Here is a 22628-nt window from a genome sequence, read left to right as displayed (position 1 = left end):
ATTATATAAATAGCTGAGTCCATTCTTAACCAGATATATATTAAAAGTATTACTCCAATATCGTATAAATAAATGCCTAATTAAATAATGCCCATTTGATATAAAGCACTGAATAGCCCTAAAAGAACGAATAGTATTTTATACTTGGGTCGTTGTCGACTGTTTGTCTCGCCACCCCCTTACGTGAGGTTGCAGACCTTACTAGAAATGGGGGCACACGTGATCATCGCTGTGCTGCGCTTTTAATTAATATGCAAATGCCAGTGGAGGCAGATTAGACTTTATGTGTGCATCCCATCGTGCAGCTTGCCATCTTCTTTTCGACGTTCGTCTAATAAATGACAGGGGTGTCAGTGCTGTGCCGATCAGATAAGTTCCGACCAAAGCATTGTGTGATACAGACAATGGTGATAATGATTCTTCAGTTTTAATATTAGTTAATCTCACGTATTATTAATTCTTTAAACATATACTTTTATATATTTAACGGTAAAATAATTACTTTATACACAAGTATGCTCTAGATTGATTAGTAGAAATGTTGTCGTATATAGAGATTATTTGCAACGAAAATTCTTGTCTTTAGATTTTCTCACAATATGATTATCTTTTCATCATTTGAATTATTATTGCAATGTGAATAGCAGCAAAACATTCTAGTTTCTAAATGTTTTTTCATTCTCAAAAGTTTTGATAGGCAAAAAATATATGTGTAATACATAGTATGTGATATAATAATACTGTATATTATTGTAAGCTTCTTAACAATCTAAAATATCTTTACTGATTTTATTTTGGAAATAATTCTTAAATAATAAAATAACTTGTAGAATGGTTAACACCTATTATTTATTATTATGTACAATTACACGCATTACTAATAAAATAACAATTTGAAAACCATATACCATCTAAAGTGGAATCGGCCGTCCTTGTTCATTTTTATTTTTGGCGTGGAAATATTTCTTTCGTTTTGTATATAATATGTTGGTTTAATCGAAAACATGGCATCAAATAAGTACTGTAAGTTATTTTTTCTCTTGTAAGTGATGCAAATATTTTTAACTATTTCTCCATTAATCCGTAAGAGATTGTGTTTTTATTGACCCTTTTAAGACGAAAAGTAATTTATTTTTCTAATTGTTGAACTAATGATAAATGTTAGATTTCTTTAGTGGACTATACTGATTTTAATGACTATGAATCAATTTAATATTTATTCTACAGTCAATAAATAGCCTTAAAATAATTTCTGTAACCATCTTCTGCCTTGAAAGAAAAGCTGAAAATTTATTAATTTTTTGATTAGTAAAAGATTCTAGACTTAGATAATATTTAATTATTGACATTCATTTTGTTTTTTTACTTGCTGGTTGCAATTTTTAACTTAGCTCTAAATCAATGTTTTTTAATTGTACCTGAATCAAATTACTTTACATTTTTCATATTTCGAACCAGATAAAAATAAAAACTCTGTAGAAAACCCCCATATATTTTTGCAATCTGCCGAATTTCATGCGAAACGATTTTTTATTACCTGATTATTAATTTAATTATTATAATACTAAGATAATACAAAGATAACGCTAATTAAAGTAGTAGAGAAAATCGTAAAAAAATTTTTGCCATTCAAATACTTCTTACCTCTATTAAAAGCTTTGTAGCGGATTTCCTCAATGGAATAAATAAAAAAACATCTTCGTGCAATAGGTTTTAATTTAAAATGTCTTTTTTTTGTATTCTGATAATGTTTTTATGTATGTTTTAATTATATTTGTTTATTGTATACACATTTATCTAAATAAATTAATAAAATAAATAAATTCTGGTACGGATCTACCACTTTATGCAGTGCTATAAAAAATGCAGTGGTTGTAAAATAATTTAAAATATTCATGAAAATTCATTTAAAAAAGATCACATTAAGAATTCCTTAGTTTTTGAATTTTGCCCGGTAATATTTGGCTCCTTAAATATCACATTTCAATTAAAGAGTATTCTATAAAATATATATAATTTAGGATTTAATTTAATTAAATGATGAAAATATTTCTGTATGGTCACTAGTTAAAAAATCATTTGTTTGACAATTCACAGTTAAGGTCTGTCTGTAAATCATGCATGGCCTAGCTTAATTTAAATTTAATTATTTATCATTGATATAAAAAAAATCTGAAAACATCTGATCTGTGATAATCGATAAGAATTATATTTATTTATTAATCACTCATTTTATTAAAATTGAAAAACATTAGAGTCTATGTAGGATTCAAACTTAGGTCTTAATTAGTTACCACTGCTCTATAATGCTTTTTATATTACTATATACATTTAAAGCAATTTATAATAATTTGGTACATTAAAAATGGCTAGATTAGTGAAAAATAATTTGGAACTCAAAAATTATATATTAGTATATGTATACATGCTTGGGTATATATTTTTTTAAATTTACTCGAGTGTAAAAGAATACAAAAGCGAATTTGTGTCGGTCCTCTGGGGCCCCATTTGTAGAGTTCTCGCTAGCTTTAATTTTCGCCTCGCTTTCAAGAACGGGCAAATTTTAAATGGTTATTTACGTTTGATAAAAAGAAGTATTTTTCCGCGTTACAAATCTAATTTACACTCAAAAAGACGGTGGAGCCATTTAGGAAAATTGCGATCCGGAATTAGGAAACCCGACAGCGCTTTTCCTACTCCGCCCATCGTAGCCACCCACTTCCTCCCACCCTCCCTTCAGAAAGAAGTCTGTGTTGTGTATTATTTTTTGCGTTTTTAAAGCGATGGTGAAAATTATTTCTCCCCAAGACACGAGATTATTTACCAATTAAATCTAAACCTCTTTTGACTTTGACAGGTCCGGAATCTGGGAGAATTGCAGGGCTGCGTACGAAGACATTGTCAAACATCTCGAAAGGTAAGTCGTTTATTTAACAATTTCTTAGGTAATTTATTGGGAGCTCAAAATAAAAAAAGTTTTTCGAATATTTAGGCACAGTAAAAAATATATACTTTCATCAAAAACTATTTTTTTAATTAAATTAGCTTTATTGCATTGTTTATTTGTTAATTATTTATATAAATCAAAAAAATATAATGAAGAAAATTATTTATATGACGTTTCTCGTATAGTCGTTTTTAACAAACTTCTTTAAAACTTTTGCTTTATTACATTTCTATCAATAAAGCTATGCTGTATTTTTTCACAAATTTGCTAGGCATCTTAATAAAATTAAGTAACCCATGTTTTTGAGTAAGAAACTTTTTATATTTTTTAGCTTCGCCACTAAATAAAATCAAGCGCAGTTTTGTGAAGAAAAACCCTAATTTTTTTATTGCGGTAAAAAAATCGTACTTGGCCGCGAAATTTTGTTAAAGAAAAATACTAATTTAGTTTAAAATATTTTATGGAATTATTTAAAACATAGATACGCCTGATTTTTCTTTGCCAAAGTCATTCATAGAGTGAAAGTCAGATTGTGAAAAATCGTGCGAGCGTTAACCGACAATTGAGATTTATGGCGGCTTTAAGCGCAATAAACAAAAAATGACAGGTGTAACAAGGCTCGTTGGGGCATAAATCAAGTCGTCGGATCGTAGCTGTAGAGTGCGGGGGAAAGAGTGAAGACGAATAAATCATTCGGATCCCGAAAAATGCGCACATAACGGGATCCAGGGTCTGAATAATCCGTTTGCGATTAAACCGAATGTTCGCTTCCCTCTGTTTTTCCTACTAGCCGCGACCCGGATAATGCCATGGGATTACGCGATTTTCGCGACCAGTGATCCGCAACCGTTTTGTTTAGAGCGGATGTGCCGGATAATTATTGGCGAGATCCGAACGTTGATTACCATATTTTTCACATTTAAAATACACACCAAACGTAGCAAAATTTCAGCTCAAACCTACACTTTGTATTACATCCTGCGCTCAAAATTTAATATTTGCTACTAACTATTGATATTTTTATCTCGCTGATTACCTTGAGATTCTCTAAATTATACGTAATTTTTATCTATTTAATTGTATATTTTGTTTCAGTTCATTACTTTCAGAACAATTATAAGAAACAATTTATTTAATAGTCAAACTTAATGAATTATTATTAATTTTAGTAATATGTATTTGTATATAAATATTACGCGTCATAATTTGGCCCATACAATCAGAACAGATTTATTGAAAATATGAAGACTTACTGCCATTGAGAACCCTAGACCGATATGTACAATATACTTATATATATCGCCTTCCTTGCCTCTGTACCAAATTGTTTGCAGCGAATTATAAATCGTCGCTTCCTGAATCCGATTTATGGCTTAATGGGTCAGATTGTAGCTTAGCGACAGACCCCGTAGGAAGAGATAGAGAGACATGGCAGATGGAGTGTCGGGGATTGACCGAACCGTGCGAATGAGTAACGGCCCCGTCACCCCGATGTGTGGCCATCCAGAAAGGGCGCTACGCCCCACGGGGGGCTCCAGCTACGTGTATTCATGCATCAACGTCACGTTACGTACGTCACGAGCGCCTACACTTTAATTGCGGCATTACGGAGGCGAGAGAGAGACGATTAATCGGTTCGAATCTGACGACTTCGCAAACGCACGCAGCCTATTAATTGAAATTAAATTGAATTTAAAGTGATATACCTATATTGTGTGTATTTCTAACATATATTAATACATAATTTTACTATATTTTACTGATGCATATATGTAGATAGATAACCATTAATTATTGTCACCATTGAATCGATTCAAGACTGTCTCAGATTGATTCACTAATCCGAAATTGATTTCAGCGATTATCTCGCGTCCAACGAAGGCTTATACACAGAGCTGATACAAAGTAACTTCGTCGACAATGCGGCCCGGACAGATATGCAAATTCATCCCGGCATAAGTCACAGCTAGTCTCATTAATTCGCGCCGCGTAATCTCGTTGCCATCATAGCAAGCCTGCTCGGTCCACACAGCATCTGACTCCCCATTTACTCGGGCGCATCTTGCCTCACCTCATCCCTTACGCTATGACGCGGGATTAATTAATAAATACCCTGAACGAACGACTGAAACGTCTCTCACAACTCACTATAAATATTGGTTGAATTATTTTCATACATGTGTATAAAACATTGCTCATTTTCTTCACATTAAGGAAGTTTAAACATTGCCAAACCGTTTAAATCGCCATTGTGCATCTGTATAACAATTTATCATCTTGTGGGGTGGTTGTCTTTGGAGACTTTTGCAGCATCACTGCTAAACACACCGCGTGTATTTAGCCACCGGTTTTTACTAATGACTTTCCAGCGAGCTTTCTCCAAATCGGACGTATCTAAATAAGCGAAAAATATTTAGATAAATGATCCTGTCCCATTATGTTGCACGGTGTCTTTGCCGCCGTGTTAATCTTTTTATCGTTGCCTTTTTTCATCTTCCTTCATTTACTTCCTGCATCCACCCCACACCGAGCCACCTACAGGTTCATTATTCATGTTTTCCTCGCGGATCATTCATTTGGCGTCCGCAGCATCCGACAGGTTCCCCTCGGTTAATGTTATGCGTGTCCACGAACATCGTCGCGAGGAATCGTCACGTTTTTGTGCTCGTTTCTCTGTGTGCTTTTTTCAAGCATATTTACGTCGTTAGTTTCAATTGTGCACTTGGAGTCGCAATTATACTGGGAAATGCGCTTTCAGCTTTCGTATTGTGGAAAAAGATTTTTAATGCTCATTGGATGTTGGTTCAAGAGCCCACAGAGTAAGACGATACCTGAGGGTTATGAAACGAGTATATATATGAGCTTTTAATTTATTTACTTAAGTCTTAACAATTTGCTTATAATTAATATTTCATATTATAAACAAACGTTTATAAAAAAATCTAGAATATTTTCTGAACCAGTCATACTTTTATTGATACAATAAGGTTTTAATAAATCGGTTCAAATCAAATCAAAGCAAAGCTTTGATTGGGTTTTTTATTATGTATATAACTAGAATATATATTGATGATGCTTTATGAAAAAATATATAAAAATGATTCTCAATATTAAATGTTTTATTATATCTTTTAAGTTTTTTTAAATATTTTATAACTAAATTTTATTTTTAAAAAAATGTCACAAGATTTTCACCATACTAATAAGACTACCAAAAATTACAATTATTTGTAATCTGCTATTAGTTTTTATATATAGTTGTTTGATCAAAATTTTAAAAGTACTTAAAAATCACAAGTGACTTAGTTTTTTTTAGTTTGTATAGTTGTTTTGAAACAGTGATATTATTAATTTCTTCAAAAGGAAAATTTATCATTTGGAATTTGACCAAAATTGTAATGACCGAAGCTCTTTATATAGTTTTAAACTAGAATATAATATTATATATATTTTAGAAAGTCTAACAAGCTTCAAAAATGCTTAGTGCTTAACTGTACTATTTCTTGCAAGCACAATTAACTCTTTGTTATAGTCAAATGTATCAATTAAACGGCGGTTAAAAATATTATAATCATATTTTTATTTAGGTTGGCACAAATAATTACCCTTTGTATTTATATTGTTTATAAGAAATTATTGTATATATGCCTAAATATAATATTCAGAATAATTGTTAAGAGAAAAGCTATCTTCGAGTATAATTAATTAATTCCGCAAAGTCTCAAATTAAATTCGAAAAGAGCGAACATTGATTTATTATGTTATACATTCCATTTTTTCATAAATATAAAAAATATCGCTTCCCGTCATTAAAATGTTTTCGACTTTGCCACTTTTACACGAAAATGTTTTTCAGCAAGTCATCGCCCGAGCTCGGGGGGTCCGCGTTACCCCACACCGCCGACACCTCGTTATTTTGTCATCATCTTTCATCCGGATGTCATTTTCAGCTGGGAAAAAGTGCGAAGCGTTCGTATTCGAAACGCCTTTCGGGATTAGTTGATTCAAAATTTAATTTCGACTATACCCACAAGGGGGCCTGGGTGTATGGGTGAAGCTATTATTCGCCCGGCTTCTTATCTTTCAACCGGCATTATGAAATATAATGTCATTAGCGGGGTGACGCCGTAAAAAAGAACGTGTTAAGGATTCATCTAAAGCACATTTTTTGGCGATATCGCACACTGTGAAGGAATCGAATAAACACGGCGTAACGATGTGGTTTAAAAACACCCCTTAATGCGTCGTAGGGTTGCTTCTTGCGTCCGAACGGCAGACGTTTGGCAATAAGTTAACCGTGAAGAGATGATTGATGGGGATATGAGGTTGAGATGTGAGATTATCCGTTGTTAGGCCGGGTGTTGCTTCTACAAAACTTATAAAAAACGGTTAATATATACAGTTTGAACCAAAAATACATATATATTTTTTTTAAATGTGTACAAATAAATTAAAATATATGCAATATATCAAAAATATTTTCATTCTTGCAAATTATATATTCGATTAGACATTTTATATGACTATATAATTTTTAATATTATTAAATTATATTTTGCTTGTGTATTTTTCTACTAATACGCTTTATATCAATGCAATGTAAAGGTTAAACAACGATATAGATCAAAATATGCTTATTTCTGTTGATAGACTCAAATAGATTTCAATTAATAATTTAAAATTAGTTTTGCCTTATTTACGATATTTTATTTAATATTTATTTTTTATATTATTATATAGAATTATACTACACTTTAAATTCGATAAGACCCCGAATCAATTTGTATAACTTTACATGGCAAAGTCGTAAAGTGCACGCGTCCTTAAGTCGAAAGTGTCCTTCAAAACAAATTATGCTAAATAGTCACATTTGATACGCAAAAATGATCGCACAGTATTTCATCTGCACACACAATATATAAAAAATAAACGTCCATTAGCAAAATAGATACTTTTAGATCTTAACTATTATTCGACGAGAGATAATCAATCTCAATCTGGTTAAATTTAGATACGCCGTAAACGAGCTCGCATTTACAACCAGCCGTACGTCAACACCTAACAAATTCGTTTTACGTACATTATAACGTATCTCATATATTTAGATTTAAACGAATTAGATTAGGCTATATAGAAAAATGTGTATATACATATATAAAAATCGTTCCGTCTTATTAATGCCGGATCATTAAAAACAATCATCGCAGTCGGTATGGGGTAAGAAGATTAATTAGATAGCAAATTAGAACGAATATCTCCGAGACGTTTTCTCGTCTTGAACTCTCGATCTTTGCGTCCCTCTCTGGCCTCCCTCGGAAGTTGGCCTCTGGACCAAATGTCCCGTGAAATGGGCGTTATCGTCCCGTACAAATTGTACCGACAAAATGACTCGCCGGAGAGCAAATTAGCGCGAGGATGACAAATGAGCTGTGAGCACGTGGCCTCGCGACCAAGCACATCGGTACCTCCTTGTATAATATATTTATAGTATAATATATATAATACGTGTGGGATGACAGCGTCTTGATTGAATGATGTAAATTGTGCGAAACCACGTGTTTGACTGATATTTTAATTAGAAGCGCGTCTCGAGACGGATCGCCTCGTTAGGTGAAGTAAAAAATGTAAAATTTGACGATGGGTGAGCTCAAAAATATCGATGGGATTAATTAATGCCGGTGAGACTCGAATTGAGTTAATTTAGGATTATTAAAAAAGTCCAGTACATTTATCTTTCTTTGTCAGGTTCTTGCGTTGGCAAGAGTCATACTTATTTTCTGTACTGCGCTCACGAGCAAAACTTAAGTTATTTCTAAATCAGAAAATGGTTCTTATTTCATTTCAAAAAGCTTGTGTATTCACATTCCATCGAATTAAGTATATAATTTATTTTTGCTTGTGATTTTTATAAATGTACCTTTGGAGTATGGGTTTTAAACATTCGTTAATATTTGTAATCAGAAAACACCATTTTGTGAGATTTTTAATACTTGACAATGCCAGTCAAAATAACATATTTATTTTTACAAAAAAAATGTTTGTGCTAAAATTATTTTACCCAATTTATTTGCGTTTGTAAAAAAAGCTTTGATCTGAACTTAAGTGTTCTATACTAATAATATTTTATATATTAAAGATTATTTTATATATTTGTCTTTGTTTATTGATACTTTATTGATACTTTACAAAGTTATCACATACATTTTTTGTATGCATTTAAAGATTCAGATAAACTTTAAATCCTTATATAATATCTAATAGTGTTGTACTCATTCAAAAATAAATGTATTTTCTTGTATATATTTTTAATGGAAGAAAATATTCATTTTGTAATAATTAATTAAGTTTATATCTGATTGAAATATTGTTGTATTTTTTAAAAATTGTACAAGGTTAAAAATGTCTTAATTTTTCTTATTTTATGTATATGCTTATCAGTACTTTTTTGTAAGAAAAAAGCAATTATTTTATTTAAAAATATGTATTTAGTTTTTAATATAAATTTAATTTATTGTATTTCATGCAAATGTTTAAAGTTTTGTCCAATTCTCGTCCGACAAATATTATCGACTCTTTTCCTTGTTCTTAGTATCTATGGTCGAACGTGGTTCTATGAGTAACCACAGATCAATGTACTTTAAAGGATCAAAATTCTCGGAAGTGCTCAGACAAGTTTGATGAACAAAAGTGATGAAATTGTTTTGATCTCAAATAACCTATTGTTTGGATGGCAATTAAATTCATATTCATTTCCCTAAAAGTTCACATTTACTTGGAAAAATGGTAATGGTATTTAGTGTTCCTATCAAATGAAACAGTTTTCCAGGATATGTCTTTTCGAGAATGTATACGGAATCCACGACTTGCATATAGTTGCAGACTAATGTCAGTTGAGTATTAAAATCTTCAGACAAATACGCCAACTCATGGTCTTTGCTACCAATTAATTTTACGATTGACTCTTAGAACTTTGTGTAAAATGTAATTGGATCAATGGGAGAATTTTTTCAACTCCATGTCAATCTGGACATTAATATAACTCCTATGATGTATGCATGACGTAAAGTTTATCAATAAATGATTTGAATATATTTATTTCTGAAATTTCATTTTTGAAGCATCATCTACTATTAATTCTAAAATCTTATTAGCACAATGTCAAACTATAATATAAAAAATACAGTTCTGACTGCAATTTTTTCAACCCATTTTTACACCCTAACGTCATAGCAACGCCGTCGCATGCCATAGAAACCATTTTTTTTTTAAATATTTTTTTGCTATCCCATAAGAGTAAAAAAATGTGAGTAAAGAATCAAATACTTCTTCTGCCGTTACTTTTTTTACGTTCTAACGAGTATTTTATAATTATATTAAACAATTTATTTAACCACAGTTTTTCTATTTTCATCACATGTATTATTAACAATGGTTAAAAATACATTTGTAAAATAAAGAATACGGTCCATTTAAGCTGTAATTAGTTCTCCCAAATCAATTTGGGTTATAAAATGATGAAATGATTTTTTTCTTGCTACTTTATATGCAGCTTAAAAAATGTTTATTTCTTAGTGAGATACTAATGTTAAAAAAGATTTTTCAGAGTCATTTTTTAAGTGATTTATATGAAAAAAAATGTGTGATTAATTCGTATTTTTTTAAAACATAAAAAAGTTTTATCTGGCAAAATTACTAAAAATGTGTTTTACCAAAATTAAACAGTACTTTGTCAGCTTGATAACCCAATAAACCTAAGAGCGGAAAAACAGTTTTAGAAAGTCTGAATTTTCGCGCAGATAAAAGATTTTCGAGTAAACAAAAATAAAATTTGCCGGAAATCCGTGGACCGTGCCGAATCCACTCAAAAAAATGCTGACTGCAAAAACGGTGGCTGGCTTTTTTGTTGGGATATGTAAATGAAACTCGACGACCCCCATGCGCATTTTCCATAACACACAGAGGCAGCGGTCGCGCAGGGGCGGCACGCGAGCCCAACATGTAACGGGGCAATAATGCACGAAGCTAATTCCGCATAATTGGGCCTGAGATTTTTTCGCAGATATATATACTACACAGGTTTATATTGAAAATAAAATAATAAAATGTTGAGCGCCACTGGAATTTTATACATGATCTATAAATGCTATACAGCATTCATATTGACACAGACATTCATCTCGCTGAGTTAAAAGTTTTCTATGCAAATTTTCGATTGTGCTTTAATGGCAGGCTTATACACTTGTGTATTGTGCATAATAATTGTATTACAGGTACTTAAGCTTTTATATGTATGTACGATATACAATATTGACATACGCTCTTTTGATTGACATTCAGGTGTCATTAGATCGTCGCGTCACATGTCACAGTTCTTGTTTTACGCATGGTAAATATTTTGACAGTCTACCCAGTTTTAATAAGCGCTCCGCCCGTTATAGGTTCAAACATAACCGTGTTTTGTGTAAAAAACATATACACGCTTATTACATGAGACGATTTCGGAACGTGAGGTTTATTTAACGTCAAAAATACACCCTGTATATTTTTTTGTTAATTTTTAATGCTCGCGGGCTTGGTAATTTGACGCACTTGCGGCGCACTATAAAAGATGCGGTTTCCAGAGACTTTTTTATTTAATTTATTATTGTATTAATAATAATTTATAATAAAACCACGAAAACTCTATGTGATAATAGACCCTAATTACCAATATAATAAAAAGCTTAACATTTTCAAACATAGTTAATTTAAAATAAATGTGACACATATATACATTTTCTATACAATAAATGCAGAAATAATAACCAATCATAGTTGTTATCTAGATCGTTTTATATTTTGATTTTGGAAATCCCGTATAGAATGTGAAAATTGTAAATCTACAAGTAAGCATTTTAAAATATGACAATGGCACTCAAAGGTTTATAAATATTGGATATTGTAAATCAATTTTATTAAATAAACAGTTAATAATGTAATATAAAAATAATTTGTATATCATATATCCAAAATACGAAATAGTACACTTTGTGTGCAATTATCAAAACTAGCCCTCTTTTATTGATTTATTTGCAATTAATTTGATATATGATTCCTGTTAATGTGTTTTCTGTATCAAATTGACATTTTTAGTGTATGTTTAACTAATGATTTATTTATTGTATTATATAACTAATGATTTTTTGTTCATTTATCACTTTGCATCAGCCGTCGCGTCAAAGCCTCAAAGTCGCGCACATTTCTTCGGATATTATTGTCAGTCACGTTTCTTAAACGAGTTTTATATCGCGGTTTAAACACATCGCGGTCCCCCGGTTTCCGTGGGGATGAGCTGTCAATCGTTTGACAAATGACCCGCCGTCTCCCCCAGCATATATTATTATATCCTCAATGTGTTACACGTCCAGTCACAATACTTACATTTATAATTCGTTCCCCCGCCGAAGAAAAACAATATTCGAAAAAAGAAACAAAAAAAATACACACAAGGTCCGTCTTCCCCCGTTCTACCCTTCGTACACCTTTATCTGACGCGATGTTGTGATATAGATGATTATCGGGTTTGGTGACAGCGTTTTGACCACTTAACACGTCTCGTCCGGTGTTTGTCTTTCGATGTTTGTTTTTTTTTCTTTATATATCATACGATTGACGCATGTGTCGACGTCGATTATCTTTCTAATTTATACGATACAAATGACATTTAATGATTAATTAATAGGGCGGTTCAAACCTTTTTTGAATAAAAACCTTTCAATAAATAGCATACTAAATATTATTTTATGCAAAAAATCGTATGGAAGTGTATTGATTTTTAAGTAAGAAATTAGAATATTAAATTTGAGAAAAAATAAATTAATTTTAGAATCTCTCCATAAATCACATACAAATGTAAGATTCGTGTTTATCGAGATTTATCGCCCTGTGCCTACGAACGATTTTTTCAAAATAAAAATATTTGCGCGTTGAAAAGGTAGAACGACATTATTTTTTGATTTTTGACTTGATATCAATGATTAAAATGTTGCACTTGAGATAAATTTTAATGTTGCATAATTACATTTTTTATTATTTTTATTGTTAAAAATTAACTTTAAGCTATATTTTAATTCAAAATATTGTTTGATAATATATAATATAGAGCAGGGATTCCCAAACTTTTTCAGCGACGGAACACTTGGCAAATCCGAAAATTTTGGCGGAACACTTAGCTTATTTTTTAGGCTGGGTAATTCATAATAAAATAAAACATGTTATTAAAGAAATGTTATTAAATTTATTTAATAAACATAAAAATACAAATAAATAAAACTCCTAATGACTGATGATTTTGGGTTCTTAAATACCATTTTTTTTATATCAGGCACAATTTTGGTTAGTTGTATTTTCATATCTGCCGTGGCGTGGAGTCTATTTCTGTATTTTGTTTTTGTTGCAATATACTTAAAAAATCCCACTTCGCATAAATACGTCGTGGAAAATGGAAGTAAACAAACCAGAGCTTGTTTTGACACCTTGGGAAACTCTTCAGTCAGACTCGCCCAGAAATCATTTAATGGCTGATATTTTTGTTTCAAATCAGAGTCATTAACTAAATTTTCATAATCCCTTAAGCCCACTGGTTTTACTGTCACGGAAAATGGATTCCGAACCCAGGAATCGTCCTTACTAGTTTTCGAAAAATATTCCGAAAGAGTTATTTTCAAGTAATATAGGTGTTCTAAAAATACTTGTGAAACTTTTTTATCTACTTGAAAATTCAATTCATTTAAACATTCATATCCATGACAGGAATACAATCAAAGTTATTAGATTCAACCGATAAAATCTGAAATTGTAATTTTTTATCAAAAGATTCAATTTTATCTCTCATATTAAAAATTGTAATTCTTTTTTCTTGTAATTATAAGTTAGCATCATTTCACTTTGTAAAAATATCCGCCAGATATGCAGATGTATCAACCAGGAAGGATTTGTTAAAAAATTTATAAAATGATGTTGTAAATTATTTTGTGCTTTCAAGAAGACTAATAATTCATTTCGAAGTTCATAAAGTCTTAATAGTACTTTTCCTCTGGATAGCCATCTCACTTCAGTATGTAATAAAAGTGCTTCATGTTCACTACCCATTTCATCGCACAAAATATTAAATAATCTGGATTGAAGTGGTCTAGATTTTACATAGTTTATCATTTTCACGGCTACTTCATAACATTTTTCAAATTTGTGGAAATTTTTTTAGTCAACAGTGCATGCCTATGCAAAATACAGTGACCGCTATTAGCATATCTAGTCACATAAATAAAATTCGTATAACAAGCACTAATATCGTGTGATTAATTAACAAAAAAAATATTGTTTAAATAGGATCAAATTTTAAAGCTAAAAAAAACAACACCGACTTATAAAACTTTTCCCTCCAGATTTTATACACATCAATGTTGAATATTTAACACATATTTTCAAGCTTTTTTATCAGATTTATGAACAATTTTTATGTATTAGCAAGACTAACAATTTTTTTAATCTACTCTCAATTTTTGTGAAATATCTATTTAGGCTCCGCGGAACACCTATTTTGGATCCGCGGAACACCAGTGTTCCGCGGAACATAGTTTGGGAAACCATGATATAGAGCATAAATTATGTTTCAATTTTAAATTAATTTAATAGGAATTATTTGGAAAAATATAAATAGAAATACACTAAATTTCAATTAAAATATTTATTTGTAGTAGTGTGTCAAATCAATAGCAATATATAATTTAAACTTAACTTGGGTTAGAATTTAATTTTAAATTAAATATATTTGTATAATATATAATAATAATCTAAAATAACTATTAGCTTCATTTTATAAAAATATGTTTTTATAACATTATATGGAAACAGTGGTAATATAAAAATGACGACATCAAAATCAATTATTATCAGATACATGATCAAAGCATCTTTATATTTAGTTACTTTATAAACATATTGAAAAATTGCAATGCAGTAAATAATATTCTAAAACATTATTAAAACTAGAAAATGCCAATTAGTACTAATATTATTTATAATTTTTTAATAATAGAATTTTCTCTCTATGTTATTTAAAACAATTAAAATAAAAAATTAATGTATAGATGCAAAGAAATGAAGCTTATTCATTTAAATTTACGTCGTATATTTAACTTTTAAATATGCATTAAAATGAAGTTGAACTACAAATTACTTTTCATTTCTAATGCATAATAAATCAGCATAATAATTAACGACCGTTTCGAATTCACTCTAAATTTTTTATTGCTCTTTAAAATAACACCGTGGCGCGTTTAAAAGTATGGATAGTTTTTAAGTAATGTTTATTATACAATATTACCAAATAAAAAATAATTATTTAATGGTCAATATCATTCTCAAAATATTCATAAAACTATAAACGGTAACCATTCGTTCGAACGGATTGTATAGCCGATTAATTTCGTGTTCTCATATAAGATAAAAAAGTTATGTTAATTGTACATTTTTAGCCGCGTGGAATCCGAAGCGTAAATTACAATTACAATAGTCGAATGCTATGAATATTAAATCGTATTATACGCTTTGCTTCTGTGTCTGGGCAATTTCGACACAGCTCTTAATTACGTTTCCCCAATAATTACCACTAGTTTTTGATTGTGTTTAATAATAAGAAGGAATAAGTGCGCGCGGGTTACATTCAAATTGCCCATTTAATTTGTTGCCGAACATCTATCAAATCAGGGAAAGGCAAACTTTTTGTTACAAAATAAAATTTATTTTTTAATACTATTTTAAAGAATACAAGGCATATGAACATATATTTTTTTTAATCACTTCTAATTTATCTGTTTTGTGGCAAATTTATTTTGAATCCTTATTAGTAGTAAAAATACAAATTTTTAATTGTTTTCTGTTTGATAATCATACTGTCTCTTATGATTTAATTATTGAAAAAATGGCTCATACACCACCAGTTGATTATCTATAGTCCAACACCTACTCTTTCACTAGACAAGTTTATGACGCATGAAACAACGGTTGGTAATGATTAAAAGAATCTAAGTACTCAACGATTCTCATTGTTCTCGCCTTCTACTGCTTCCACACGCATACGAATGCTCCGTTCTAAAATTATTGCTTAGTCGAGAGGGGAATAAGATAAAAAAGAAGTCGAAAAGAAGTCAAGAAGAAGGAAAAACATGACTTATTTACCGAAATCTTTTCTTCATCGCCGTAATGTTTCCACCCCTAATGACATCCCCGCGGTTTTTATATTTCCAGCCACGTCTGCAGCTTACGGTCCCCTGAACTTTTTCCTTCCCGGTTCGTTCTCTTAATGCTCTCAGCGCTTAGAGTACTTTTATTGGAGTATTAAGTGATGTAATTTTTTCCATATTATATTATTCAAATTTAAATAACTGTCTCTCTCTCCGACGCCTGCCCCAAGCCCCGTGTCACCCCAATGTAGATTTTTTCTTTTTTACAAATGATCTTTCCTGAAGTCATCGTGTTTTTACTTTTTACGTCTGTCGCACTCCCCCTATCCAACGTAAAAGATGGGGTAGGCAAAGACGGCTCAAAAGTTACGTTAATATGCATATTTTTTTAAATGCCAATTTAAATTAATATTTATGTGTGCGATTATGATTTCAAACAGTTTCCCACCACTGATTAATTGGCGTGTTTATAATGATTATACTGCTTAAAGAAAATACACGTATAACAAATTTACTTCAAGTTTGTTGTCAATTTTTTTATATATAATACTACAAAGCTATACTAATTTAAAAATGTTAAGGTATATGTTATAATTTTTTTTTATATAAAATGCACTATGAATCAGATAAAACAATATTACTAAGTTCTAAATGACCTATTTATTTGTCTTAAAATGTAATTAATATATAGTTCTAAGAAAATTGTCTGTGTTTGACGGTTATATAAAATTAATTAATTTAATTTAGTAATTCAATTTTGTATAGTATCATAATTATTCTAATAGACAAACAATGCTTCAAAATTTTGGTAATATAATTAAATATTTTGTTATTATTAAAATTTTCTAAAAAGTCTTTAGTAGTAGCTAATAAATTATTTCTGAATTTGTACTGTAACAAGAAAATCTTTATTATATATTTTCGAAGTTAAAACAGTATATTTATTGTATATATTTATTTTATTTATTTATTATTTCAACCCCACATTACACTCTTACATATTTTACAGTACCACTAAGCGGTACAAATTCATCGCCCTTTATTTCGCGTAATGCACGTACGTCGGCACGAGTTAAATAGCTATTTGTCATCTAAGTCTACAACACCCTAACCGACATCTTCCAAAATTATTTTTTTCTCCAATGTGCCATCTGTGCTGAGCATAAAAAATCAAAGAATATACTCTCTTACGTAATATTTTTTACCACCGAATTTATTGTGTGAAACTGTTCCTATCTAATTTTTACCGCTCTAGCCAAATGTTACACGCCGTTTAATTAATTTAATCTTCATAATACAACCATTTATATACGTTTAATATATTTTTTAATATAAATTATATCCATCCACAATGAATCACGGCTAACGTATTTAACGTCCAACTTTTTCCATTATTATAAATTAAATTAATACAATACACGCTATTTCTGTTTTGTATTGTTCGTAAATATCTCATATGCATATTTTAACTGGTAGCGCCGTTCGAATTTTTAAGCGGTTATTCGTAATTAACTTTTAGTTAATTATTTGCCTTTGTGAACACTAATATACACAAGTGAACTATTGACATTTATTAATTGTTTTTTTTGTGTGTGTTAAAAAGTCTAGAGTGTGGGAATCGATCTTCGATAATGTACGGATCTTTTCGAGCAATTTGGGGAACACGATCGCTCGTACGTGTGTTTTTACGTATTGAAAACCACGATCCGGATTTAATGATTATGTAAAACGATCCACTTGTCAGTAAGAACTTGTTACGATATCAATCATCTTTATTATTATGATGTGTATGTGTGTGCGTTGGGGCGCAGGCTCTCTCAATGCCAACGAACGGGTTAGTCCTCCCACACTTCCTTTCGTGATTGCTCCGATGACAGCCAAGACTGTGTTCATATAGGGTTTATATATAGAAAAAATAAGTGATTATACGTATGGATGACAAACCGTCTTATGTCTGTAATGTGTACTCTGAACTTGTGTACACAGTGTCTGATTAATCTGAAATGGCGCCTGAGGCGTTCGAGCGAATTCGAGCTTAGAATGTTTCCTGTAACGTCATTATTCGCAATATTCTATGAATATTAATAATGAAAAAGTATATGATAACGGTAATGTGTTAATCGTGAGCTTTTATTGCTTTTCTAGGCAGTTAAAATAAGTTGAATTAAATTTTGATTCCATAAAAAACAAATCATATTAGACGTTAGCTGATATAATATAAAAGCTTTACTATGAATATGGTTATATTATATTATAGATTTAATAAAACTTAACTTTCTAATGGTTAAAAATTAAACGTAGTTCAATAAGTATAATACTTTTATAATGTGGCATTAGGTTTTAATGTCAAGATTGTATTTACATATATATATTTAATAACTTACAAATATAATTATTTGCTGTATATGAATACAGATTTTAAAATTATAAAGTCTTATCAAATTACACATTGGTTAATTTTTTTTAATAAGGTCTTAATTTGTATCAATAATTTTATTCTGAATCAAAACTTTATGAAAAATTCATTAAACACTTTTCCTAAAAAATCATTTATTGCTGCATTTATATTATTTATGATAAAATACTATACTGTGAATGATATTTAAAATTTATCTTAAGCGCTCTATCATAAATTATGTTTTGCGTATTTTGCTGTAATTGAATATTAAGGATATTATAGCATAGTCCGAAAGGTTTAGACTGGTAACCCGGAGGCTACAAAAAAAATTATTTATAAAAATACGCTAGTATTAAACCAGCCTCAGCTGCGAAGTGACATTTATTGCTTATGAATTATAATAATTTGTAATTAATTAAGACTGCCAGACTAAAAATTTGTACAGATTTGCCCCGTTATAACGTATTAGGATTACGCCTGTCAGGCGACAGCGAAAGATGCAAGGAAAGGTTTTAAATTATCAAACAAAAAATAAATTCTTGATTTTGAAACAGGTTTTCCTCCAACTCCTTATTCAATAAATAAAATTTGTAGTATGTATAGAATATTATAATTAAAGTTTTTTTAAATATCATTTCTTGATAATTTTTAGAAAAAAAAGAGAAATTATTAATCTAAGATTACATTATTAATCAGATAAAAAGAAACCACTTTTGGTGGGAATCAGCAGATTGCAAAAATGTATGGGAGTTATGCCATTAAATTTGTCTGACGGAAAATTTGAATCTCGTTTTTATAATAATTCAAAGATGATTTTATGTGTATCTTTTTATAAAAAAAACGTAAAGTAGCCTCAGTTGTTATTAACAGTTTTCTCTACGATTCGGATATAAATACTACAGCTCAAACTTTTTTCGTAGCTCGACGCTCTGTAATCAATCGAAGTAGATCGATCCGTTTTGGTCCTTTGATTATTTGCGTCCATTATAACAAATTATCGTCCTTTTGTTCTCTTTAAAGATCATTCAGTACTCGGCTCGTCAATAATATTCTGTATTATTATAATCATATTACGTATATTTTTTTGATGAAAATTTAGAACAGAAAATATGAATTCTCATTTCTCGAGAAATAAAAGGCACCAAAAAACCAAAATGTCTAGTTATAACCAACTATTAAAATATTAATATATATTTGTAAATCTTATAACTAGTTAGGTTTTATATTTATGATATTTTTTGGATATAATAATCAAGAGGATGATTTTGTATTTCAGTCACATTAAATAACATAGGATTTTTTGCTTTTTCAATCACCAAAATATGAGCTTCAGATGTATTTCTGTAATACGCTTTTAAAATTATATAAAACCATAATTTTTTTTTTAAAAATCAATAATTATTAAAAAAAAATCTTTATATACTTAACAAAGCATATTTTGCACCCAATTTTCAACACTTTTACACCTTGCTACTCAATAACATTGATTTAATTTTTTAAATTGACTATTTACAATTTTTTACTACAGCAACTATATTATTTATGTATTTGTACATGAGGTATAATTTTAGTTTAAAATCTTTTATTTATTAAATGAAACCATTTTAAAGCATGATTTTGTGTATAACAAAGGCAAATTCAGAGAAATTTAATATAATTTATTACAATATAATATTGAATTACAACATTTCATTCATCAAAACATTTCGCCTACACTTGTAAATCTATACAATACAATACACTTATTATGCTAGCTAGCTTGCTGGGCGTATTCGACGTGGTCAGAAAGAGAAGCCTTCGCGTACTCTCTGCTCATATTTGAATAGTGTAATCTGACTGGAAGCTGCAAAGCTTCCGAACGGAGGTAGCCAAAGTTTGCCGAGAGGAACATGCCCCGCGAGGATTTTCTTCGTTTCCATCTCGCTCCTCCGAATGCATAAAAGGGGGCGCACCCACGCCCCCTACGGGTCTTCCATTGTTTGCCGAGACGCTATCCTTAAATCATCATCTCGCAATATAAAGCCTTACGCGTGCATGCGCCAAGAAACGAGACCGAGCTTCCGAGACGAAACACACACGTATCTTATCTAAGATTCGAATATACACATGTATGTACTATAATACAATACATACATGTACAGGATGTCTTTTTCCATATATAATAAGTCGTGATTGAAAACTTACTAAAGATTTCTTTTATCCTGATACTTGATTGAATGATCGTGGACAAAAATATCACTCAACTCTAAAATTTTATTTAACTTACCTTAACCACAAATAATACACTTATTTCTTTAATTGAATATAATATATTACTTTTATATATATTATATTTTGAACCTATTTATAGCTCAGTATTAAAACCATACTTTCTCGAATGATAACAAAAACATAATATTCTTTACTAATCAATTTTTGCAAATTGTTAACCGAAAATTTAAAAAATCTGTAGTCACAATTCGGCTGTAAATTACTTAAGTGTATATCATACATATTATTAAAAATATAATATGGCATTTCGGGTATCATTTATAGGAGCGATGGATAATATATGTTTTGTTGAAGAAGTATTGAGTTGCATTATTAGAAATACGCTACATTTGCCAGGAGTTGTGGTTTCATTTTGACTGGTAAGTCAGCCATTGTCTGGTAAATAGTGCCGAGAACTTATGTTCCATACATACATACCTATAGACAAGCAAGATCAACTTTGAGCAAATAACCAACGGCTTCGTATCAAAGTTTTCAGACGTTCGGTGAGATGATGTATGCATGTAACAATTGTTAAGAAAACGTACTTAAACTAAGGTGTATATTATATGCCTGCATATGTCTTAACCATAACACAATGAAATTAAAGTTCTTTAATAATCTTAAAATTATCATTATAATATTCAAGTAGTATATTTTAATATATTAATTATGCAAACGATATAATAGCTTATATTGGCTATGTAGCTTACGACGCACAAAAGGGTCTTCTAATCTACATGCCAAGTCTCCCAGGCCGCAAAAAAGCCTCAAAATGGCTACGGCGATATAGCTGTCAGCCCTAGAAGATGGATCTGGTGTTTTCGGTGTGAAAAAGAACTGTAACTGGCTTATGGGTTTCGGAAATATATTGACAGTAGATTTGAGGGGTCGTCGGCTGCGCGCCCACCCTCTTTATTTTTTTTCGCCTTTCTTCTCTACACAACCCCAACTGATATTTTTATTCGATTAGTAACCCCCAAGGTATTTTTAGCCGTTTTTTAGCCGCTTTCTTCCGCCGTAAGTAGTTTGTTGGGCGTTCGCTATATTATTTCGTCAAAATGTCGTTGACTCGCCGCAGAAATTTGACATTACAACTTTATAGGGGAAAAATAACATTTAAGTTGAAAAACAGATTTAAAATGTAATTCTTTAACTATGTATTTTTCTAAAATATATCGTTAATTTAAACTTATGTGTGTTTTAACTGCGCTTAGTTATTCATACATAAAGCCCTTATATCCTTATACATAAAAATCAGAAGATTTGGTAATCTTATGTTATATTTTGTGATATTATAAACTGATTTGTTTTAAGGATTAAAATAAATTGTAAGCTAAATCTTATATCGATGCAAACTAATATCCTCAACTTTTTATAGAATACTTTCTGATTTTTTTCTTTGGAGAGATGGATTTTAAATAAATATTAAAAATAGCGATTTAATAAATTAGTCACTCCATAATATGATCTTTCTATCCTCAAAAATATTTTCTTGCAATACAAAATCAGCTACTACTAAATATGTTCTTTAACTTATTTTTATATTAACTATATAACATATTTTCGTATTTGCACATTTGTATTATTTTTCATCGTCATTGTTATATTCTAAACTATTTAAAATATTTTTAAATAAAATTAAAGCAAAATTTGTAAGATAATATTTAGATATTTGAGCTATTAAATATTTGATCAAATTTGCAAACATCACAATTTTTTCTTCTCAAAAGTTATGAAAAAGCTGTTTTTATATTCATATTTTAACGCAAAAGTACTAATTTAGTACATAAACAAAACCATCGATCCT

General features: G+C 30.1%; 1 protein-coding gene across 9 annotated transcripts in view; it reads left to right on the top strand.

Moving 5' to 3' along the window:
• dac (dachshund family transcription factor) overlaps positions 1-22628 on the top strand; it is a 241433-nt gene that overhangs the window by 108850 nt on the left and 109955 nt on the right. For all 9 annotated transcript variants that reach the window (XM_088183119.1, XM_088183118.1, XM_088183121.1 and 6 more), the window contains one exon: positions 2858-2917. In XM_088183119.1, the coding sequence (XP_088039245.1) occupies positions 2858-2917 (60 nt within the window). The remainder of the gene's footprint in view (positions 1-2857; positions 2918-22628) is intronic.

This window comes from Plectrocnemia conspersa, unplaced genomic scaffold (assembly GCF_051122295.1).
Source record: "Plectrocnemia conspersa isolate PC_06_02 unplaced genomic scaffold, ASM5112229v1 ptg000003l, whole genome shotgun sequence".
NCBI classification, from domain to species: domain Eukaryota; kingdom Metazoa; phylum Arthropoda; class Insecta; order Trichoptera; family Polycentropodidae; genus Plectrocnemia; species Plectrocnemia conspersa.
The sequence above is the reverse complement of the archived record's forward strand: the minus strand, read 5'-3'. Positions and strand labels throughout refer to the sequence as shown.